The sequence below is a fragment of the Stigmatopora argus genome, chromosome 1 (assembly GCF_051989625.1).
Source record: "Stigmatopora argus isolate UIUO_Sarg chromosome 1, RoL_Sarg_1.0, whole genome shotgun sequence".
Taxonomy (NCBI): Eukaryota; Metazoa; Chordata; class Actinopteri; order Syngnathiformes; family Syngnathidae; genus Stigmatopora; species Stigmatopora argus.
This window is the reverse complement of record NC_135387.1, coordinates 5,661,583-5,686,854: the sequence shown is the minus strand read 5'-3', so window position 1 is coordinate 5,686,854 and position 25,272 is coordinate 5,661,583. Positions and strand designations below refer to the sequence as shown.

Here is a 25,272-nt window from a genome sequence, read left to right as displayed (position 1 = left end):
AAAAGAAGCCGTGTTCAGAATATTTCATGTTCAATGTTCCATTCAAGTTCAGAAAGTTAAAGGTTAAAGAGCTGTTAATACAGACATTTGAAACGGAATAAAAATAATTCGTTTTCTCTACTTAGCCAGCCAGTGTATATCTACTGTATGCTCATTAGTATTATTTGGTTTTATATTACTGATTGATTTATTTTTTATTCATCTTTAAGTTAATTTATTTAATTCATTATTTTTTGTTAAAAAATAAAGATATTTGATAACGTTGGAAAGTTTTATCAGTGCTTTTCTTGTGGAAATCCTGATGCGGCCCAGTCTCACCCAGACTCGGCCTCTAGCGGCCCCCAGGTAAATTGAGTTCGAGACCCCTGCTCTAGACCTTTTTTGAAGTGTGTCATAAATGCAATGAGTCCTGCGCACTCTCCAAACGCAGCTCTAATGTTTAATGGAGCATCTATTAATGGCTTGAATTCAAGTTTCATTTGGCAAATTTAGTATTTCTTGAAGTCCACTTTTATTCGTGTTTGAATTTAGTGTTTTCTCTATACTAGTCATATACTGAACCTGTCAACAGAGGTGCCATAATTTAATGTTCAGAATTATAACTTCTCAATGCCTGAAAAACTACTTGAAACATTATGAGTCTGTAACTGCGGTAAAATATAACCACATACCATCCGGTTTTTGTTGGGGTTTTTTTGTACATGTGAAAGCAACAATGCGACTATATCAGGGGTGGCGAACAAATTAGACACAAAGAGCAAACATTTTAAACTGTTTGTGTCACAGAACCACACCTTACGCCGGAAGCAGCATAAAAAAACCCAATCTGCCAAATTATTTTTTAAATATAATTTTTTATTTGTTTTTAATGGGCCCTGATGAATTTGAGTGTGTTTTGAGAGAGAATACAAATTAGAGAAACACGAAACGGGGCAAAGAGCTACAGTATATACAAAATATGATAAGAAGCAAAGAGCCACATTCGTTTTGGCCGGGAGCTGCATGCGGTATTCGCCACCCCTCAACTATGTCTTACAATGCCAGGTTTTAAGGTTTGCAAAAGAAGCATAATTTTTAAATGAGTAAAATAGACTAATGTTGAACATAACTTTTTAGTCTTGTCCCTCTGCACATGGCACTTAATTAAATATGATACATTCTTACTGCATAGTTCCTGAGTTGCAATTATGTCCCTCTTGTCACGTCGTGCTGGCGTGCAGACGTGAAAACAGGGAACGGACCCAAACGCAGGAAAAAAAGGGAGGCCAGGAATGGTGGTGTACTAAAAAGGTTTTATTAAAGGGACCAAGACAAAGTGCAAACCAAAGCAAGGAATTCAAAACTGAACCAAAAGCCAGAGAATCAAACATACCAGTGACGCATACCTAACACTGACCCGACATTAACAAGGAAGCAACAAGAAATGAGGAAACAAAGAGGTCTTAAGTTAACCAGACATTGACAACAGCTGTGTGACACGCAAGGGAACAGAAAGGCTGAGACACATAGGGGAGGTGAACACAGGTGAATGCAAGGGACAGTCAGGACAAATTACACAGTGAAAAAGCCAAAACTGAATCAGTGCAAAACACAAAAAGTACATAAACCCAAAACCGCTAAGTGTATTAGAGACTTTATTAAATAACCTAAAGCATCCTAAAGTGTGAATCGCATGGTTAGAATCATGACCCACTGCATTTTCATATGTTGTACACTTCAATAAAAAAGATGTCCATATAAATTACAGTAAAAATGTGGGAATACTAATTCATTTGTTATGTAAAAATAAAAAATAAACAGCAAGTGATTGAAGGACTTTTTGTAGCCTAGGAAATAGAATTGTCACCTATATGGAAATTCTAAACACTCGATGGTGTAGTGGTTCTTCTGCCTGACCTTGGTGCGGTCAGTCTGGGTTTGATTCCGACTCGGTGGCAGTGTGATTGTGAGAGTGAGTGGTCGTCTGTCTCTTTGTATGCCCTACGACTGACTGGAGACCAGTATAGGGTGTAGTCTGCCTTTCGCCCGAAGACAGCTGGGTTAGGCTTCAGCAACCCCTGCAACCCTTTCGAGGATAGGCAGTATGGAAGATGAGTGAATGGATATTCTACTGTGATTGTCTGGCCACCAAATCAGGGAGTTAGCTTCGATAGGTTCCATCACTCCCCGTGACTCTTGTGAGGATACATGGTTCAGAAAATGAATGAATGGAGGGAATGAATGGTTATTCTATTTTCTGAAGGCTGAGTTTGCTTGAACCCCCAAATGATTTCCGTTGACAACTTTAATTATTACAAAAAGAAAAAAAGAAAACAAAAAGTGCCTCAGAAAGGTGACATTTATATCCGACACAACTAAAAGGTATATACAGTTTCATGAGTAGATCACCTAGTATGGAGGCTTCTCTTGTTGTATTGCTAGGCTACTGAGTCTGTAAGTATATCAGTGCTTTCTTGTTGATTGATTTAACTCAATGACTGCCATTGACAGTGATAGATATCCAATACATTTTGACTGGGATGGCTGCCAGCTGATGAATTAAAATGTTGCCTCACCCTGCTCTGTCGTACGCCAGTCTTATCTGTGTTCCCTCTTCATGTCCTATCAGTAGTTTGTGTATCCTTTGACATTTGCTGATTTCACTCATAAAAGCAGATAGATTTTCTTTCAGTGCGAGAAACTTCCTTTCTCAGGGAAATGTTAAGCAGATATGACAAACACACGCTCATATCGCATTTTCTTTGTGCTCACAATAAATATTACAGTAATATATTGCCACTTCGCAGATCGACTCTTGTAGATTTACCAAATCGGGGCTTGGATCCGCCAAACATTTAGGGTAATTTTATAGCATAGGAACAATAATACACGAAATGGGGAAAAAGGCAAGCCACAATTGGAGAGTATTTTACCAGCCACTAGAGAGCAGGGTCTAACTTCAGGAGTCAAATTATCTACAGACTGGGTTTTAAAAGTCCAAATAATATTAAATAGACACCATAAAAACACTGTACCTACATCAGGGTTATTCACCCTTTGCGGCAGGTCTAGAAACTTATTAACCACAATAAGCGAGGTATTACTGTATACTGAAATTGCTCCCTGAAATGCCTGTACTAGTAGGCTAAAGTATTTACTGTTTTTCTCTTTTTTTAAACTGTGACAGTGGCTTTATTTATCAAAACAACAGGTCCTCGACATTCATTTGATATCAAACTACCAAGTTACATTGACCCTTTCCATGCACTTATTGTAATGTCTACTGCTACAAACATAACTTGCTTGCTTTTCATATTCATCTTAAAACTATTTAAGGGCTGACACTGCAACAGTGAGGAAATAAATGTAATCTTAGCACCCATCTTGAATCGAAACCTTTCTGCCATAATTTATAACACTAAAAGCTAATGACTGAAAAGGCACAAAAGTGGGATGACTATTAGACCACTAGGGGACATTTGATCATTAGAGCACACATAATGTTTGAACAAAAACAGCTGAGGTGAAAGCCAATGGCAACTCCTGCTTGTTTTCACAAAAGCCAAAAGTGTCGTTCATGTTCGATTATGTCACATTTCTCCATATTAAAATTGAATTAATCAGGCATAGTAATGCTTAAATTAAATACAAATGAGAAGAGAAGACAAAGGGCAAAGTTGTGGCATTTTATGGCACAGCACTGTGAGGTCCCCTGGCGACCCTAGTGAGGATAAAGCGGTTCAGAAAATAGGATGAGCAAATGAGATGAGGCACTGTGAGGAATGACAAACGCTGGGAGGAGAACGTGACTAGGTTATTATTTTGTCCTTCCGAAACCAAAGAGCCATTCAACTTGCCAGACAAGCTTTTTTTTAATTTTCCATTTATGCTCCTCGCTTCCTTTCTTTCCCCACTGGCCCCGAGGAGATGCATTCATTTAGTTAGTGACTCCTCATCTTAATTTGTCAACATGGCTTCAGCCAAGAGGCCATTTCCCTTGTATCTAGGACAGCAGGTCTGCCTGCTTGGGCAGGACAGATATGTCTTGCTTGCCATGGCTATATTTCACATTTCATTGGATAAAATCAAAGGAATGCTTCTTTTTATCATGCTACTTGCTTTACTTTCTATTTTCGTGATGTTTGTTTAATAAATGAAAGCTCAAGAGACAATATTTCTATTAGCTATTTACAATGTTTAAATAATTCATTAAATACAACAATTTATCTTGTTTATGCTTCTTGATATACTGTAATATAACCTCTACATGAGGATTTTCAAAAGAAAATGTTAGGGATGTGCTTGGTTTAGTTTTTTCCCTGTGTGATCTGTCTTTGTGATTGCCCATTGAATTCACCTGTGGTTTCCCCGCCCTCGTTCTTTCTTGTGTGACCCAGGTGTTTCTGATTGTCTCGTCAAAACATGTCTGTCTATTTAAACCTTGTGTATTTGTCAATCCTTGTTGGATCATCTTGTGTGCACATGTTTCTCACCATGTCCTTTGCTCCTTGTTTGCCCGAATCGCTCCTGTAAGATTTGGGTTTGTTTGTTGTTTTTCAAGTCCTTGTAATTTTGGTAACTTTGTCAAAGTACTAAAGTTTTGTTAGAGCATCCTCACTTTTTGCTCTTGCCTGCTTCCTTGCATTTGGGGCCTATATGCTCCACTCCGTAAAACATAACAGGAAGAATAATTTTGGACAACTCTTACCCAAGTATAAATATTTTTTTTTAATTATTAGCCTAATGTAGAAGGAACCAGTGTGATTTTTAATCCGAAAAGTCCTTGCAAGCTCATTTGACAACTTTTAAAGCCTTATAATTTTCAGCTATTCCTTCAAATGAATATATTGGTCACATCAAACAATTTAATACTTTACTACTGGAACTTGCATCTTGAAATTATTAAAGGACTGGATGGAGAATATGCTGGCTTGGCGGAACACAGAAGAAATCCTGTCATACTTCTCTGAAGTGTTGACAGCACCAGTGGAACAAAGAGGTAAACACTTGCGTTGGAACTACTAGCATTAGTATGATGAAAGCTTAAAGAGGAAGAGCGTTAGAAATGGTTTAAGGCAGAAGACAGCAAGTGATGAATAATGAGATGTAGGAAAGCTGACAATAATTGCAAATAACAGCCAATCACTTTCTATGACAAAGAAGGGAGAAAGGAGAGATAGTTGCTCATTAATCCTGAACTCTATGTTCTTAAGTTATCAAACGTTAGTCAGATGAAACCACCTTTAGTTTGCTGTTTTGACATGCAACAGAGAGGAATGTCAGAATACATTTAGAAAAATGCTTCCATCCCCTTTCCATCTTTTCTCTCACTTGGTAGATTTATCAAGTTTCCCCCTGAGAGAATTGACAGAAAGTAGAACACTTTAATCATGTTTTGCTCCGTAGGGCTGCCATCAAAGGGAGCCATTGCTTTGTTCTGTGGACACGCTATTGCTGATATGCCCCTGGCAGCCTACTTTTGTAAGGCGGATGGATTTTGTCTCAACAAGTCAAAGAGTAAAAACGTTAACCTTTATACTATTTTATTCCCTGCATTACCGCTATGATACCTCTTGCATAAGAGGAAGCTTGTAAAAACAAGAGCAAAACTTCATAACAAAGTAGTTTAGACTGTATCTAGGGGTTGTAGACAATCAGCAAGCAGCAATAGCTGACCTTAGCATGTAAGTTGTCTTGGCAACATGTCTTGACTTTTAACCCATTTGTGTTAAGAATGAACCGTTTTCAAAACACTCAACGGTATTTGAGACGTCACCTTAAGAAAAAAAATACATCTGCAGAGTTGGGGCTAGTTGGTCACATTCTTTTACAGAACAGAGCTATGGTCATTCTTTGAATTATACACTTAAAAAAAAAAAACTAACTGAAAAATATATAGTTAAATTGAAATGTATTTCACTGGCCAATGTGGCTAGCATGTCCTCCTCTCAGTTATCATGCATGTTCTCCCCGTGCCTGTGTGGGTTTTCTCCCGGTACTCTGGTTTCATCCCACATCCTGAAAACATGCGTGGTCGGCTGGTTGAACACTCTAAATTGTGCCTAGGTATGAGTGTAAGCTCTTCGTCTCCTGGCAACCAATTCAAGATGTCCCCTGCCTATTGCCCAGAGTTGGCTGGGATAGGCTCCAGCACCCTTGTGAGGATCAGCGGAAGAGGAAAATAAACTTTTGATAAAAATAATGACCAAAAAAAAAATCTAAATTTTAAGTCATCTTAAACTGGCTTATCGTTATGCAAGCAGAACTGAAAAGATGAAGTAAACTGCACTTATTTTGAACAAAAAGAACTCAAATTTTGTCACAAACATTTTGAACTCTAGGCTCTTGCCTATGAAGTTGGAGTCTGATACTCCACTTAAATTAAAAAAATAAAAATAAAATTCTGCCTTATGGGTTTAGTGCACTTCATCACCTATGTCAATTTGCCACAGTCAAGTTAGCACACTTACTTTATCAAGCTAACAGTCTTACTTTGATGGGTTACAAAAACTCAAAATAACAAGAAAGAAAACTTGAACAGTTTAGTTACATTCATTCATTTTCTGAACCACTTCATCCTCACAAGGGTTGTGGGGGATGCTGGAGCCCATCCCAGATGACTTCGGACCAGAGGCGGGGGACACCCTGAATTGGTGGCCAGCCAATCGTAGGGCACAAGGAGACGGACAACCATTCACACTCATATCTAGGGGCAATTTAGTGTCCAATCAGCCTACCATGCATGTTTTTGGAAGGTGGGAGGAAACCAGAGTACCTGGAGAAAACTCACGCAGGCCCTGAGAGAACATGTAAAGTCCACACAGGTGGATCGACCTAGATTCAAACCCAGGATCCCATAGCTCTGAGGCCGACACTAACCACTCATCCCCCGGGCTGCCTCCATTTAAGTTGCGTTACTTTAAAATCTTGAGTAAAGATAACTTCTTTTTTTCACTGTGTGGGCAACAGTTCAATACACTGCCTTGCATTTGCAGTAAATTGCTAGCCCACAGCTGAGTCAGACTGTCAGCATCTTTTGTCTCTCTCTTAATCAATGCTTTTACCTTGACGTTTTATAGAAAAGTCTTTTTACGAAAACATTCACACATTGTATTTTCCAACCATGTATTTATGAATAGATCAATCCAAGGCCAGAATATTTGGAAATAGAAAGAAAAAGTCAATAGGGGGCTGGTATATTTGATTAAATACGCATTTATGTCGGAATTGTTGAAATGACGTAGAATTATTAAAATAGGTACAAATTATCAGAAGGTTATCTTTATACTGGGACCTGTAAATTGGGGATTCTGCAGGAGAATATTTACAAAAATTGTACCGAAATGAGTTATTGTTTTGCTACATGATGAGAATTGTAGACATTTTAGTGGATTACAGTTTATAAAATGTGATTTTTCGGATATTAAATGCTTGATATAACAAACTGTGAATTGGTAAAAGCAGTGTTCAAGTCCATTTCAAAAATCTTCAAACACTAAAAGATTTTTGCCTTTCAATCTCTATGTAACTTCTGACTCATTCGGCTATGCCAGGTCACATATTTGAATTTACATGATATGCTCAGTCATTTGCATTCCATCAGCACTTTGCCAAGCTGCTTTTTCCAATGACTTTATTATGCCCCCTGTATTTTTATGTTATTGTTACCACACTCAGTATATGCTATCAAAGTGCCATATAAATCCTGGGATAATAAAATGCTGCATGTTGATGAAATGCAAAAATTTAATGTCAACATCCACGTTTCTTCACAATATAATAAAATCATATGCTACACAGTATCACAACTTAAATTATTCTGTGCTGCTTATATGCAGTTGGTTGAGTTGCTTGGCATCCTAGGATTAAAAAGAAAAGAAAAAACACCCTTTAATTACCTAATTACAAATTACAGCCTCTAAGGCACATGCCACGTCGTACTCCGAAAAGCATGCAGATGCACTGAATAATGCAGCACAGTTAAGTGTTAAGACAGATAGTAAAATGTTTTATTACAGGAAGACCATTTAACCACCCATAACACTTAAGGGAGGAGTGCCAAAGGTTTGGTTGACAAAATATGGATTATTGTTCTTACATCTGTATAACAAGTTGAATTGTGTGAGGTGGAGTGGACAGCATGGATGGAATTATAAATCATTAAAAACATTAATGTTTGAGAATAATATTTCTCCTGGTACTTGGAGTAGCTCAAAACAAGGCTCGATTCCAAAGCTGAAATGTGACACGTGAGACCGTATGCTAACCAAGAAAGTTCATAGTTGTCTTTCTTTGGTCTGGACCAAAATACAGTGCACCCCTTTTAGTTTAATGCGATTCCTTTTCACATTGGAATTCTCACTAGAATTCCTTTACAACAGACCCTTGCATGTGTAAACACCATTTAGTCATTGGACAAAACAGTTTAGTGGGGTAAAATACAAAGTAGGAATAAACGAGCTGTGAAGCTCACCAAACAACATTCCCCATAGTGCCTGTGGATAGAGGCATTTTCCGTCCAAAAAGGTGAGATTTCAGAATTGATTTGCCCCATGGTGTGGACGCAAACCAAGACCACCTCTCCAACGAGGTCTCGGACCAGCCTTTTGCCCACAAGAGTTTCCTTTTTTTTTTTTTTTTCGGGGTCACATGAGCCCAAATAGGTGCATTACAGAGTTTTTGGGTTTAGTCCAGGGGTGCTCAATACGTTGATTGCGAGCTACCAGTTGATCGCTAAGGTACTATTGGTAGATCGCATTAAGTAAGATTTGATCAAAGGATTGGATTTGTAATAAAATGTTATTTGTGACTTGAGCTGGGAAACAGCGCCATCACAAGTCCAAGCATGATTGCTCCTTCCCTGCACTATTTTGGGTCCTGCTGCCATCAGGTATATCATCAGCATGAATAACTGCTGAGCTTTGTCAGGGTCCTGGGAAAAAAAGGGTAGATCGCGCAAAGTTGGCTCCTTGAAAAGTACTAGATTTTTTTCCAAAAAAGTTTGAGCACTCCAGGTTTAGTCCGTGCAGGTGTGAATACGCTCTGAAAACGCAGTCACACAATAATGGTCTGGTGCTGTTAATGTTCTTAGAACCTCCACAATTGAGACAGAATTTTAATTTGTAATCTTGTCTATGCTAAAGGGAGGAACTAATTGCTCAATCTCCAAGTCACATTTGAGCTACGGATTTCAATAAACACTTGAAAAAAGGCCAAATTATTCTTTGCCCAGAGAGGGGAATATTTCAAATTGGAGGTGGGAATATGAACGAGTTTGTGTGTTAAACTTGGGTATCCATTGCTCATCTAATGGATGACCCTTTCTGCTAGGTCTAGAAGCAATATCTTTCAAGATGGAGGCATAATTGAACATAACAGAGTCATTTCTACTGCCACGACCCGGGGGAATAAGATGCACTTTTGGCTGGAAAAGCTAGACACGTTATAGCTTATCCTGCATGCAGAACTGCAGCCATCACTTTTCTCTCCTTGCACTGATTAGTTGTGAGAAGAGGGAGAGTTTGCAATCAATAAGGAACAATAGCACGCGATTGGATTATAAAAAAAAAGTACTACACAGATCTCATCTGAAGGGATTCACTTTAACGGTTGCCAATTACAACCTGAGATACAAAGGTGTCGTGTCAAGTCAGCCAGGGCCTTAACTGAATTGGGATTTGAGTAGACTACAGACAATCGTCTCTGCTCAAAAGCATATTAAAAAACTCATTGTGATACCTTACTTGAGAGAGAAAAAGAGAGATAGAATTTTTGTTGTTTCAAAAATATAAGAAGGGTTTTTACATTTTTCCTACCTCAGTGTGGCAATTTTTTATCTGTGGGGGCCAAATTTTTACTCAATGGTTTGCTGATATTCATTTACATGTTTGATAATATATTCATATTAAGCTGCATGGCCGCGACTTAGCATGTAAATCACGTTTTTGTCCTTTTCACTCTCCTTGCTTTAACCTGAAATGTGACAGATTTCGCCTAACATGAACTGCACGAAAGTAAAGAAAGGAAAAGTTTGATTGCAATGTGTTAACGTTTTCTATTCACATTTTGCGCACATTTGCACTCATTTTTTTAGGGTTTTACTTTTAAATAGATAAATAAACGCAAATCAATGGTTCGAATAAATGTGATATTCACAACCTTTTTATCCCGGTCATCACATCAACATTAAACTTTTGAATTATTTACAGCACTGATATGTTTGACTTTGTGTTCATGTTAATATGTCCTAAATAATGTGTGATTCAATAATTATGTGACTTTCTGGCCATATGCACATTCACTGCCAAGGTTGTATTATATTATTTATCAGCATCTTGGCTACTCCACAAAAGCGCTAAGCCTTGAGGATTCCCAAGACAAACACATGTCCTTGTTACTGCAGCTTCATAAATTCTGCTTCAAATGTGTCACTCATAAATTTGCAGTCTGTTTATGCATGTCTGTTTGTATGATATTTCAGTCATACGAGTTTGAGGCAAGTGAATTTCAGTCTGTTTTTTTTACAAAGAAAAGGATAATGGGTTGTTGCTCAGCAAAGTTCAATCTATCGTATTCACGAAAGTACCGCCACCTCGTCTCACAGGTGATAAGGGCACTTTAAATTAAATTAACACTGAAGATATACACAAAGCCACCATCAAATAGTGCTGCGTTATTGGCTGGCCACCAATTCAGGGTGTCCCCACCGCCTGGTGCCCGTAGTTGCACCCCCAACGGCCCTTGTGAGTGTAAGTATCAAATTTTCTTGCACATAAGCCGCCCCGTGTATAAGCCGCACCCTCAAACTCGTTGAATTTTACAATTTCTCGCGTACGAGCCGTCCCTGATTCGCAATTTTCACCTCCATATTCTTAGTTTTAATAGGGAGTACAAATGTGTTACTTTGAAGGGAAAATCTTAAATAAAATCATCGCACATGGTATTTCTGAGATACTGTGGGAATCAAAAGCACATTATTAGGATCAATATCATTAGGAAGTTAGTAATTCATCCAGTAATGTTTTTTTTCTTACTGCAAAACAGAAAATAACCAACAAATAGTAAATGTTAATTTGCCGACATCTACAGGTGAAATAGAGTATAGCAACGCTGTAAGTCTTGTGCGTATATAAGTTGGACCCTTGATTCAGTCATCATTTATTTTAGTTACAAATACGGCTTATATGCGAGAAAATACGGTAGTATGGTAAATGAATGAATGAATAATCAAATACTTAAATATCACCCCTCTATTTCTAAGCGCTTGTTGGTGTTTTACTAGTAAATATTGTTCACCCCTGAGAAAATATCCAAATAACTACTGTCTTAATGTTATGTCATAATGTTAACCAATTTAATGATTAGTTTAATAACAATTCCAGCAATATTAACCCTGAATTAGGGGGCAGAGGTATTCACCACTAATGGAATGCACTGTAAAAAAAACCTTTAAATTTGTGCTTGGAGCTGTAATCAGTGTACATTTTGTTTTTGTTTCTTTTAATGTCATTAACTTAGTTTTTATTACCATTTACGAGAACGAGGTACTTTCTTAAAAAAGGTTTAAAGACGTTAAGTGTCCATTTTTAATTAGCAGTACACTATAAAGACGACTGTCTCCCAAACTGTTAATTACCTTCTTCCCTAAATATAAAAAATTAACAATGAAGACTAACATACAACCTTTACAAAGAAGACCTCTCACTCTTTCAAAACTGCTCCAATAATATTTTTTGTCTGCCAGCATGCTCACGATAAACATAACTTGTAAGAAATGTGATACAGACATACTTTGTACTATACCATACACCCATGGAGAATATAATTGAAGCAAAGACTTAACTGCCAGCTGCCCTAATAACATCATTAAGTGGGAAAGCATGGTTGTCCTCAGGGAGCATCCATGAATTCAAAACATCCTTTCATCATATCAGCGAGAGGTCGCCATGTTTATTTACTTGACCATGTTTCATACCTCTTGTGTTTTCCTGAGACTTACAGGCAAGAAACCTCATATATATCTGAGAGCTAACTAACCTTGGCAAGTGACTTCGTTCTGTTTCCTGTCCTTTTAATTTGAAAGAACCGTCTGATGAGCCGGAGTTGCAATAGCTCTTTTTAATTGCTTCTTGCACTGGTTTACAAAGGTGGTTGCAATATTGCTGCTTCAGCCTCTGAAGTCCCCGGTGGATGTTCACAAAAGCCCTGGCACTGTCTTAATCTGCTTGAGTAGAAATGTGCTGAAACAGACCAAGAATGGATTGAGTGTAAAAGAAATAAAAAGCTTGTGCTCATGGAAAATCTTGTCTTTAATAAAATAGACTGTGGTTCCTTTGATAACTCATGACACCATTTTTCTTATGTAGCTTGTGACTCCATGGCTAAAGAAGATTTTTTTTCCGTATCAAAACAGACCATCTCTGCAATCTTCTCCCTTCATGTGACAGCCGAACATATGCAACATGACAGCTTGAAGACGCTTGAAAAATCACTTGAGTGGGGTATTTCTGGAAAAGATGTTTAATTTTTTTCTCTTCTGGAATGTAAAGCCATGTTTTCATTCTTGGCTTTTGACTCAAAAAACATGACAGTATTTTTCTAAAATGCACTTTTTTTGCTTGGAAAATACACAAGGAGGATCATAAAAAGGTATTTCAAAGCCAAATAGGCCACCAGTCAGGCTATTAATCGACTGCTTGTCCAGTTTCACTGGGTGGACGTCTTATTAAAACGCAGCTGCTGGAAAATGAGGAATCATGAGCGAGGGAGCCCAAGTGAGACATTGGTGTGTAAGGTGTGGAAGTGAAACGCTTTGCAATTTTCTTCTACCACCTACATCACCACATGCACACAACTAAAGCATATTATCTCGCGTGGAATTGATTAATTCAGTAAGTGACTTAGACTAACTCTGAATCTTCAAATCAATATTTACACCACCGCTAAATGTATCATGGCATCATGTTTATCCTGGGACATTCAAAATGTCATCTCATCTCATTTTCGGAACCACTTTATCCACACTAGGGTCGTGGGGGGTGCTGGAGCCTATCCCAGCTGACTTCGACCCAGAGGTGGGGGACACCCTGGATTGGTGACCAGCCAATCGCAGGGCACAAGGAGACAAACAACCATCCACGCTCACGCTCATACCTAGGGGCAATTTAGAGTGTCCAATCAGCCTACAATGCATGTTTTGGGAATTTGGGAGGAAACCGGAGTACCCGGAGAAAACCCATGCAGAACCAGGGAGAACATGCAAACACCACACAGGTGAACTGACCTGGATTTGAACCCAGGTCTCCACTGTGAAGCCGGCGTGCTAACCATAACTACCTAACTACCTAATTACTCGAATATAACACGCATATTTTTGCTATATAATTAATTCCAATAGTTGGGGGTGCGTGTTATAATCAATAACAAAAATAAATTACAAATTTTCGATCGAAAAAAGCATTGTCAAACTCACTTTGACGCACGGACATTGTGCAATTTCCAACTTTGAATTCAAAATACACGCATATTAAAGATCGTCAAGCCTCACAAACATCACAATTCTGCATTAATAAGCTGGAAAGTAGAATACTACATTGTAGTGTAGTACGTACTTGTATTTAGAAATATGTCCAGCGGGGGGCAGTACATTCCCTTGTTACATGTGATAGTCTTTTCCATTGTGCATATCTTCAAATCATTTATTTATTCAATTTGTATGTTCCTTTTCTTGTTTGAGAATGACAATAGATATTTGAATTAAAACATGGTATTGTCAATTGAAATGTAGTCAATGTTCAAGGAAGTCTAAAAGGTATTGCAACATAACATGTCTACATGATATGTTTGTCCACTCTGTGTATCATCTATTGCCCTAAAATTCAAACGCATAACTCCACCAGATTTCTGATTTTCGTCAGCGGGAAATTTTAGGTGCGCACTATATTCGAGTACTGCGTTTTTCCAGATTTTTTTGGCCCAAAATTACCTGCGTGTTATTTTCGAGTGCGCGTTATATTCGAGTAATTACGGTACTCTAATATATGTATAGGTCCACTCGCCTGACTTCAGTGAGGGCAGGCACGGGCTCGATTCCCGCTGGTATGATTGTGAGTGCGGATGGTCCTTAGTCTCTCTGTGTGCCTTACGGCTAAGTGGCGACCAGTCTAGGGGGTTAGGCTCCAGCAACCCCCACAACCCTTTCAAGGATGCGCGACATGGAAGATGAATAAATGAATGAATAATTGATTCATTTTCCTTTCTGTTTATCCTCACAAGACTCGAGGGTAATGCTGGAGCGTATCAACAACAACAACAGCACCTGGCGGAGGACACCCAGAATTGGTCGCCAGCCAATCACAGGGAACCAGGCTACCTAGAAGGAATTCCAAAATCCAAATTATGCCAATGAATATCAGTATGGGTGGGTTTTAATGCTCACATGGTTCTAGTAAAATGGGTTCTCCAGGGAAGTCTTTTCTATGGAGTCCATTGCCACATCAACAATAAGTCAAATTACCATACCTGTCAACCTCTGCCGATAACTGCCCTTATAAATGATTATGATTCCCCTTACAAACCCCCAAAAAACCTTACAAACACCGTACGACTCGTAGAGTTTGACAGGTATGAATTACATACTGTAATAATTACAGGTACCTGCAGTTACAGAGTAATTGCAGGTACCTATTTTCAGTTCATGTGCACATACTGGGTTGACCAGGTGGCTGAGTGGTTAGCACGTCGGCCTCACAGTGGGGGCCCAGGATTCAAATCCAGGTCGTCGTGTGGAGTTTGCATGTTCTCACCGGGGCTGCGTGGGTTTTCTCCGGTTTCCTCCCACATTCCAAAGACATGCACAGTAGGCTGACTAGATACTCTAAATTGCCCCCTAGGTATGAGAGTGAGAGTGAATGGTTGTTTGTTTCCTTGTGCCCCTGCCTCTGGCCCGAAGTCAGCTGGGATAGGCTCCAGCACCCCCTGCAACCCTAATGAGTATAAAGCGGTTCAGAAAATGAGATTCATGAATTCATTTTGAATTTTGAATTCATTATGAAGCGCACATACTGAAATTATATGGTCTCTGATGCATCGTACTTACTAAGGCTCAGTGTGTAACCTAGGTTGGCTCAATATTTACTAGAAAACTACTGTATGTGCATTCAAATAATCGAGAAACAAATAAATTCTTCTCAGTGGATTCTTCTTTATATTGCTGCACAGTTATTCTGATGTGACACTCAAATGCAACTTCTTTCCTGGCCCACTTTCTTTTTATGTAACATTGTGGCAATTTACTCTTCTCTGTCTGTCCCTGCATATTTTCTGTATTGTTGATGCATCTGCATGCCCATTCAGCCATCTGGGGAAAGTACACAACATTCCTCAATGTTCTGTTCTCATATGATTCATCATGGAGTCTTTTGAAGCTGTCATTTATTGTATGTATTCTGGTAACAACTTGACATGTGGAATATTAATGGAGAATAAAAATCATGTGGATGTACCTCATGGGGCTGGATTAAATTAGCTCATGTCATTTCTTCATAGCGTGATCCACATTGACAGGATACAACATTTGAAATAAAAGATCTAGATTGTTACATAGTTAGCTGGGATAGGCTGCAGCACCCCTGCGACTTCGTGGAATAGCAGTATGGCAGATGAATGAAGGAAATCATTTTTTGAAATGTTTTTATTTTTATTTGTTGACACAAGGATGACCCAGTGGAGAGTGGTTAGCACATTGGCCACGCATCTCTGGAATCGAGGGTTCAATCCCAGGTGAGTTCCCCATGCCTGTCTGGGTTTTCTACAGGTACTTCCACACAATGTTCCCTCTAATTTTTTGTTTGTCTGGGCAGAAAGACAACCTCCCCGAGCACACTGAGTACCGGTGTGAGCAACATCATCATTGCTCGCTATGGGCACACACCAGTATCACACCTGCCATAAGCAGGTGTATGTCTACTACACATAAATGATTTAGTAATAATAAAATGTAATGATTAATATCTATGAATGGAAGGCCCGGCGGATGAGTGGTTCGCGCGTCGGCCTCACCGCTAAAAAAAAAAGCGCTCCATATGATTTGCTGTGCGCAGAGAAGACGAGAGTAGTGCGCAATTGCGCACGCGCGCAGCTTAGAGGGAACACTGCTTCCACATCCCAAAAATATGCATGGTAGGCTGGTTGAACACGCTAAATTGCCTCTAGATATGAGTGTGAGCGTGAATTGTTGTCCGTCCCCTTGTGCCCTGCGATTGGCTGGCCACCAATTCAAGGTGTCCCCTGCCTGGTGCCCGTAGTTGGTGTGAATTGTTGTCCGTCCCCTTGTGCCCTGCGATTGGCTGGCCACCAATTCAAGGTGTCCCCTGCCTGGTGCCCATAGTTGACTGGAATAGGCTTCACCCTGTCAGAATAAGCAGTATGAAAAATGAATCAATGTATGAAACGAATGTTGACACAAATTAATTCCTTTATACAAGACTTCGCTAAAAATATATGTATATTGTATCAATCAACACATGTTGAAGTATTTTTACCTCATGCAAACACAAAAGGAGTGTGGGTGCATTTATCTATTTCAGCAGTATTCTAAATAAACTGCGTTGAGACATGGAACAAATTAAACAGCTCATCAGCATGTGCGTGGGCAGAACCGCTGCTGATTTTTGTTTTAGAGTTGTGTCATCCACTCGTCTAATGCAGAACACAGTGGTGGGTGGCTATTTACGGACGTCAATGAGAGCTCCATGATGAACCGTGTCAAGTGTGGGAGGAAATGTTTGAACATTCAAGCGGATCTGCACAATTTTTGCATTAGTCTCGTCTGCTTTATCTAATAGCTTCAATGGACATATTTCAATGTTGTTGCAGAGGGGCCTGTACAGTATAGTGTCTCTTTTGTGATATTTTATCACAATACGAAACTATGATGCCTGGGATCCCATATTCTTTCAAGGTCAAATAAGAAGGAACTTACATGAAAGAAGGAAAACTGAAATAGAGCAAAACTGTTTACTGCTATCTTCACAATTATGAATTTTAACGTTAACTTTATGCTTTCATCTATTTCATCAAGCCAATTTTTTAAGCCCATTTCTAAAATCAACTGCCAGAAAACATTTCACATTTGCATTATCATTATTATTCGCATTGCCAAAATCAATCCTCAGAGAAGTCGACCTGGCATTTACTTAACCGATGCTATCTGCATCTAAAAACTCAGGGACAGGAAGTTAATCTCTTCTATTTGATTCCCAAATGTAAGTCACTGTGCAGTCGAAAAAAATATTTGAGGCAATGGAAGCCCAATTTTTTAAATGTTTTGTAGGTTCTAAATAATAAATGTGTCTATAATTACCGTCAACCATGTTAATATGTATATTAATTAATTAAGCCAGATTGTCTGCTTACGTCATCATTCTACTGATTAAGATTGCCGTAAAATTCTGAATCCCAAAGAGAGACATGCAAATATTTTAAAGATAGTCTTTCATATGTCTGTTTTGTCATCAGTTTTGTAAGTGAGAGTAAGAAGCCAATTATGAGTATTGGGAGTATGTGGAAACAAAACAATGCTGAATTAAATATGAAGTTAAGAAAAATACATCGATAATATTTGGTTGGGGTTTTTTTGGTACAGAGAGGAAGAGTTACACCAGCAATATTAAATAAAGTTATAAAATATGGAGCATGCTTGTGAGCGCAGAAGAATATTTAGATAATTTAAATTATGTTTTACTGCAGTGATATTGTGTTTATTACATTTATATAATATTAGTATATGATAATGCAATGGTTGGTCCACTGGTGACCCTGAATCCTGAGTTACATCATCAAAATTAAATAAAGAATATAGAACAGCTGCATGATGGTGTACTGGTTCACTCGCCTGACTTTGGTGCAGGCTCAATTCCCGCTGGTAGCAGTATGATTGTGAGTGCGAATGGTCATTTGTCTCTCTGTGTGCCCAACGGCTGAATGGGAACCAGTCTAGTGTTTAGTCTGCCTTTTGCTCTAAATCAGCTGGGATAGGCTCTGGCAACCCTTAGTAGGATTAGATTAGATTAGAATTTTATTTCATTCCGTATTTTTGAAAATCCCTTGGTTGCAGTAGCAACACAGTAGCAAGCACAGACACCGAAGACATTGCAGACCTAGGTAAAAAATTGGAGCCACACACAGGAAGTCCAAAAGGTGGGGACCTTCTGCAGACTGAGACTGAGGTTAAATATGCAGAATCACTCTTTCAAGATGATTCGCACAGTCCCTCAGTAGTCTGGAGCTGATCCTCTTCCTTGCCTAGATCCTCCTAAGATGTCCTATCACCCGATCAGCAGCAGCGGAGAGGCCGGTGGGGGCATTCCAAAAACATGTATGATTGGCTGGTTGAGCACTCTAAATTTCCCCTAGGTATGAGTGTGAGCATATGTTTTTGGGATGTGGAAGTACCTGCAGAAAACCCAAACAGGCAAGGGAAGAACATGCAAACTCCACACAGTAGAGACCCACCACTCTTCCACAAGACTTCCCTTGTTTCAACAAATAATGAAAAGAAATTAATTATTTTATTCATCTCCCATACTGCTTATTCTCACGGGGTTCCTGGGGGTGCTGGAGCCTAGCCCAGCTAACTATGTAACAATCTATAGACTGCGCTTTTATTTTAAGAGTAAGCACATTTTGTATTGTGTAAATGTGGATCATGGAAAAGGCATCTTTTGTCACATTCTGGTGGAGGTGTGTGTGTGTTTTCACCTCCCCCATAGCCAGCTGTTTTGTGTTAATTTGATTAGCCTTGGGATGTATATAATGGGAATGTTTGGTGACATCTGGTGTGGGAGTATTATTTCCTTTAACTCGTGTGTCTCGTACGAGTAAGTCATATTTTGGTCGGTGTGTGTCCTCCTCCTGTTTATTTTGTCACTTCAACTTTTGTTATGAAAAGAACCTAAATTCTTGCACCAGCAATTCTCGGCTTCCTGTTTCCTGCATCCAGGGTTCAATTTAGCCACCACCGACAGCGAAACATGACATCTTTGAAATGGACAGAATGACATGAGGTAATTTAATCCATTCCCTTGAGGTACATCGAGATTTTTTATAATCCATGAGCAGAGTGGTTACCAGAATACATAAAACAAATGATAGCTTCGAAGCACACAACCTGATATGAGATCAGAACATTGAGGAATACCATACACTTTCCCCAGATGGAATGGGCATCCCTAACATTGCGTATATTAAATTCCAGTGGTGGACCGTCAGTGCCTGCAAGGCCTTCTCTGCTGGCCTAAAAAAATATCTGAATCGCAGACTGATGTTAATTATGTTTTGTCCATGAATACTTATTAAATAATTCCAAATTGTCTGCCAGCTTCCTTTCATTGCTTTTCCCCCTGGCTGCGCTGCTTCCAGACATGTTTTCATATTTAAGCATCTAACAATTACATTTCAGCCATTATTTGTTGCCAGGGTCAGAAATCTGCCTTGTGGCCTTCACAATCAGTTCTGCAGGCTCTGCTGCATAAAACATGCATCGATAAACTGTTGCTTTAACCAATCAGATTTCGAGTTAGCGACACCAAGGCCTTCTCACAGGCATAGGGATACGTCATCGCCTTTGTAGGAATAATCATTATTATAAATGTGTTTGCAATGCTTACTTAGGAATAGAAAGCCTTATTATAAACATGCTTACTATATTAATCAATATATTTGCTTATTAGGAATAGTAATGCTCATCCTGAATGTGTAACAATATTAAACAATACATATATGTGTTGAAAAGCTGTGCTTTTATGTTAGAGTTATTGGCATTAATAAAAGCCATTTCAATGCATGCCTTGCTAAAGTAAGGACTGGTTCACATCAAGAGGACAGGGAATGGCCATGGGCTTCGGAGGACTCACGACAGGTGCTCTTGGGAACTGAGGACTGTTTACGGCTTCGGAAGATGGTCTCACAACAAGCGCTCTTGGGAACCAAGGACTGTTTCGGGAAGATTCGACAGGACGTACAATTGTTTTGATAACTGTGCAAAATTGTTGTGAGACTCTACGAATGTTTAGACTTCTGTGGGGCATGGCGTTAAAACCTTATGAATAAATTAGCGAAACGGACTTCGAGTTGTTAGAATGATCTTGGCCGGAGACGCGGATGGATGTATTCTCTCTTGCAAGAATTAAATGTAGATGTGACTACAGATGCCTTTTTTATTGAAAGCTGAATTGGAAAAACCTAAGGATAAACCTACAATTGGATGAACCTACCAGCCTTCACCAACTATGATTGGCTAGTGATAGAGTGGACTAGCCAGAGCTAGCAAACTGTATCTGAAGTGAGGTGCACAAGCCAACATATTGTTGTGTTGATTTAATAGCGGTTTTATCAACCCGCAATGGCTGAAGGAGGAGAACAAATGGATTTGTTTGCAGATTTACCACCAACTCCATTTTCAAGGCGGACTTTTCAAGAAAAGCTAGACATCATTAAGAAAGATCGGACAACTCCAAGGCTAGCAAGCCTGCCACAACCAGGAACGAACATTTTCAGCGCTAAATCGAATAAAAACCTATGCCAGAAATAGGACAGGACAGGCTCGACTTTCAGCATTAGCTTCAATGGCGATAGAAAAGGAGGAAAGAATGGAGGATGGATTTTGTGTACAGATAAAAATGATTTTTAGTGAAAAAATAGGACTATATTCCTAAATAATATTTCTATTTTATGAGGTTATTATTGATGCTTTTTTATGTGTCGCAGCTGTAGCTGCAGTAAAGGTTCAATTGCCATAAAATAGTTTTTGAGGGTTGGATTGATTCAGACATAGCACTGAAGGCATCGTATTCATTAATTCAGGGCGGCCCGGCGGATGAGTGGTTAGCGTGTTGGCCCCACAGTGGGGGACCTGGATTTAAATCCAGGTCAGTCAGCCTGTGTGGAGTTTGCATCTTCTGCGTATGTTTTCTCCGGGTACTCCAGTTTCCTCCCACATTCCAAAGACATGAATTGTAGGCTGATTGGACACTTCAAATTGCCCCTAAGTATGAGTGTGAGTGGTTGTTTGTCTCCTTGTGCCCAGCGATTGGCTGGCCACCAATTCAGGATCTCCCCTGCCTCGGGCCCAAAGTCAGCGGGGTTAGGCTTCAGCACCCCCCGCAACCCTAGTGAGGATAAAATGGTTCAGAAAATGAGATTCATGAATTCATTTTCTGAACCATTTATCCTCAAGGGTCGCAGGGGGTGCTGGAGCCTATTCCAGTTAACCAAGGGCACCCGGTGGGGCACACCCTGAATCGGGGGCCAGCCATTCGCTAACCAATCACCCACTCGGCCACTTTATTTCATAGCGGCAAACAATAATGTAATGGTTGGTCCACTGGTTGTGCTGAACTTAAAGAGGTAGGTTTAACAAAGTCTTATCTTCTACTCACCTTTTTAAATGATGTTTTGTGGCCTGTAAAGCTGTTATGACATTTTGCATTTTCAATTCATATAAATTATTGCACTGCAATGTGAAATATTGTGATGAAATGCCTTTATTTATTTATAATATCCATGTACTAATCAAGAATTCAATTAATCACTCATTGAGTTATAATTTACATGGTATGTAAACTTTTTTTTTAACTCTCAATAGAAATTTTATTACTTTTTTACCCTGCCACAATTAGTGATTACATGAGGATGACACACAATTTCTGTAGCTGTTTTTGTGTTCATTAGTCATTAGTATGCAGAATTAAGTTCAGCATGTAAACAACTGATGAGAGAACGTGCTCTTAAATGTTGTAAATTTGGAGAAGTGAGTAGGTTGAGAAATTCTGCATCCTTTCAACATTACTAACTACCATGTGCAGAAATGTTCACTCAAGCAAAAATGAGAGGAAAAAAAGGGTTTTTCTGGGTACAGGCACGGAATTCAGAGCTAGTTCTTTTAAGGCACAGTCCGTTTAAAGATGCATTACTTTCAAATGAAGCCAGATCGCTCTCCTGGCCCGAGGGTTTGGGAAAAGCTGTCCGTCAAAGGCTCATTCTAGCCGGGGGTATAACACATTGTTTAAAGTTTCATGAGATTAGTTTAGCCTCCACTGCTGCCATGCCCTGATACGACTGTTGCAGAAATCACTGCAGGCCGGCTGAATGGATGTTGGCTCTGGCTCTCTAGGGTAACTTTTGGCCAGGAACGGCAGGCTTTAGCGGCCGAGCAACATAGAATACCTTGTCACGAACTACTGAAACAACCTGCAGCTGCAAAGAGGGTTACATCCAGTTACAACCTTCACACCTCCCGGCAATGCCTCCACCCCCAGGCTATTTCATTACCACTCAGCTTCTGTGGTTAAATATATAGTGTAAATTATCCGAGTGTAATTTATTCTGCAGCCGAGTTTCCAAGAATATCATTACTTACTCTCACAGGTGTGAGTGAAATGATTGCCATTTTCCTTTTCAGTTTCAAGTATGCAATTACTATATTTCCAAATCTTTATCAAGAATAATCATGTGTGATACAAATATACCAATTTTGTATGAAATATTATTCAAAAGGGCGGCTCAGCAGCTCGAGTGGTTAGCACGTCGGCCTCACAGCTCTGGGGTCCTGTGTTCAAATCCAGGTCGGTCTACCTGTTTAGAGTTTGCATGTTCTCTCCGGGCCTGCGTGGGCTTTCTCCAGGTACTCTGGTTTCCTCGCAAATTCACAAAAACATGCATGGTAGGCTGATTGGACATTCTAAATTGCCCCTAGGTACGACTGTGAGAGTGAATAGTTGTCTGTCTCCTGGTGCCCTGCGATTGGCTGACCACCGGTTCAGGGTGTCCTCTGGCCAGAGGTCAACTGGGATAGGCTCCAGCAACCAATGTGACCTTAGTGAGGATAAAGCGGTTCAGAAAATGAATGAATTAATGAATATTATTCAAACCCATAAATGGATGCGAAAAAAGGGAAATAAATTCTAATTATTAGGCCATTACTAAGAAACGAAAAGACATTTTCCATTGGAATTGCGAGTTGCAACTGAGTAAACATACGTACACACACATGTAAGCACAAAACAACTTAAAATACTGTTATGCACATACAGAAAAACACGAAAAAACGAGGGTCAGAGGCACACTTATCAGGAACTCACCGCTGGACATAAATGATCAATCATGGTACCAGGGAAAATTAAAAGTCTTTATTAAAAATAATAATGTGCAATTCTTTTAGTCCTCTTTAATGAATATGTGAAAATGAATAAAGTTGAAAATTCATAGATAATAATTTGCTCCCATTGACAAAGATGGAAGTCCAGTGGCCTCCATGTCAGATAATATATTGCATTTTAAGAATTTAATAAAAAATGTAAATGTTTTCGTAAGAATTTCTGTATTGAGGGGGAAAAATCACATCTTTCTCATAGCTATTTCTACTATCATGCTCCACAGTGTGTTGCAATGAAATATAATTCTTTACTGGTTTTGACATTAATCTTGCATAGCTGGATTATTTTTGCTGTTTAGTAGTTCATTCATTCATTCACTCATTTTCTGAACTGCTTTATCTTCACTAGGGTCATGGGGTGCTGGACAATGTTCCCTCTAAGCTGCGCGCGTGCGCAATTGCGCACTACTTTCGTCTTCTCTGCGCAGCAGTAAATAAAATCCATTTTTTTTACCCCTTTCACCATGATGGCGCAGTTTAAGCGGCAGCCAGTGGCAGTAGCTCTGTCCACTCTCATGTTTTTCGTGTTTTGCAGCATGTTTTACATGAAAAATTAGAGGGAACATTGACATGCACCTGCTTGTGGCAGGTGTGATACTGGTGTGCCCATAGCGAGCAATGATGATGTCGTGACCGAATGATTCGCCTAAAGACGTTTTGTGGACGGACGTTTGACAGACGGACAGGTCGCCGAATGAACGTTCGTTCAAACAGCGTTTAATGATTAAATACAAATACTAGTATTTGTTAGTTTAATGATTAAATACAAATACTACTATTTGTTAGTTTAATGATTAAATACAAATACTACTATTTGTTAGTTTAATGATTAAATACAAATACTAGTATTTGTATTTAATCATTAAACGCTTTTTTGAGCTTGATTTGACCGAATTTGAGAGCATTTTGAGCCGTTTGGCGAATGGACGTATATGGACGTTTTTTTGCCTCCATCGCGACATCATCGCGACATTTTACCGAGGAATTCACTTCCCTGGGCTCGGTTCTAATGTCCAAAGAGCTCCAGTATTTGTATTTAATCATTAAACGCTGTTTTCGGCTGGATTTGACCGAATTTGAGAGCAATTTGAGCCGTTTGGCGAATGGACGTATATAGACGTTTTTTTGCCTCCATCGCGACATCATCGCGACATTTTACCGAGGAATTCACTTCCCTGGGCTCGGTTCTAATGTCCAAATAGCTCCAGTATTTGTATTTAATCATTAAATGCTGTTTTAGGATGGATTTGACCCGATTGCTGTCATTTTACGGCTCGGTTCTGCTACATCTGCCTGCCCAAGAGTGCTTATTCCCGGGCTGCCATGCCCGCCCAGGAGTGCTTATTCCCGGGCTGCCATGCCCGCCCAAGAGTGCTTATTCCCGGGCTGCCATTGATGGTAGACTAACATTGATTTTTACTATAATTTGGACAACGCCGGCGGCGGGCCGGATTAAAAATCCTAACGGGCCGTATATGGCCCGCGGGCCGAGGTTGAAAAGCTTGTACACACACGATCCGTGGGCGGGGCGAGCGCGCGAATCCTGTTTCGGCAAAACCTCCGTTCGGCCGAATGGACGTTCGGCCGAATGAATGTTTTTAAAACTCCTTCAAAAGAGTAAAACTTACTCCGAATCCCCAGATTCCCTCATGCCATGAATTATTAGTGGAGTGGCAGGAATTTGGTCTCCTGATGATTTCATGGGCACATGCTTGAGTTGGATGAGGTTCATATGCAGCCTAATTTCCTTGGACTGCAGGCTCACATGCTCATGTCTATTGCAGTTATACCTTTTCTACAGTGCACACATTTTTGAGTTCATGAAGCATTCCTATCAGGTCATTTGCAGAGGACGCACTTGGCTGAGATAGTTCCTCTATTTTATTACAAAGCACAGCACAGCTCTTACTTAGTTTGCTGTGTGCACTGCAGCGTTCATATTTTGACTTTAAATGTCTTGTTAGCAACAAATGCGCCTGTTCCCTCCCAGTGAGAATGACAATACAACGCCTCATTGGAATCGAGCTAAATTTCAGCAATGGAATCTGACTTCAAGGCTTTTTGCACATTTGATGTGTGCT

At 39.6% G+C, this 25,272-nt stretch overlaps 1 protein-coding gene across 2 annotated transcripts in view; it reads left to right on the top strand.

Annotated features, from left to right (window-relative positions):
- Positions 1-25,272, top strand: part of mul1 (mitochondrial E3 ubiquitin protein ligase 1) — an 89,357-nt gene that overhangs the window by 38,577 nt on the left and 25,508 nt on the right. Inside the window, exon 1 of one of the 2 annotated variants that reach the window (XM_077608513.1) lies at positions 18,835-19,043. The exons of the other annotated variant lie outside the window; for it this stretch is intronic. Coding sequence (XP_077464639.1) covers positions 19,039-19,043 — 5 coding nt within the window. The 5' untranslated portion in view covers positions 18,835-19,038. Of the gene's footprint in view, positions 1-18,834; positions 19,044-25,272 lie in introns of those variants that run through there. 2 annotated transcript variants of the gene reach the window in all.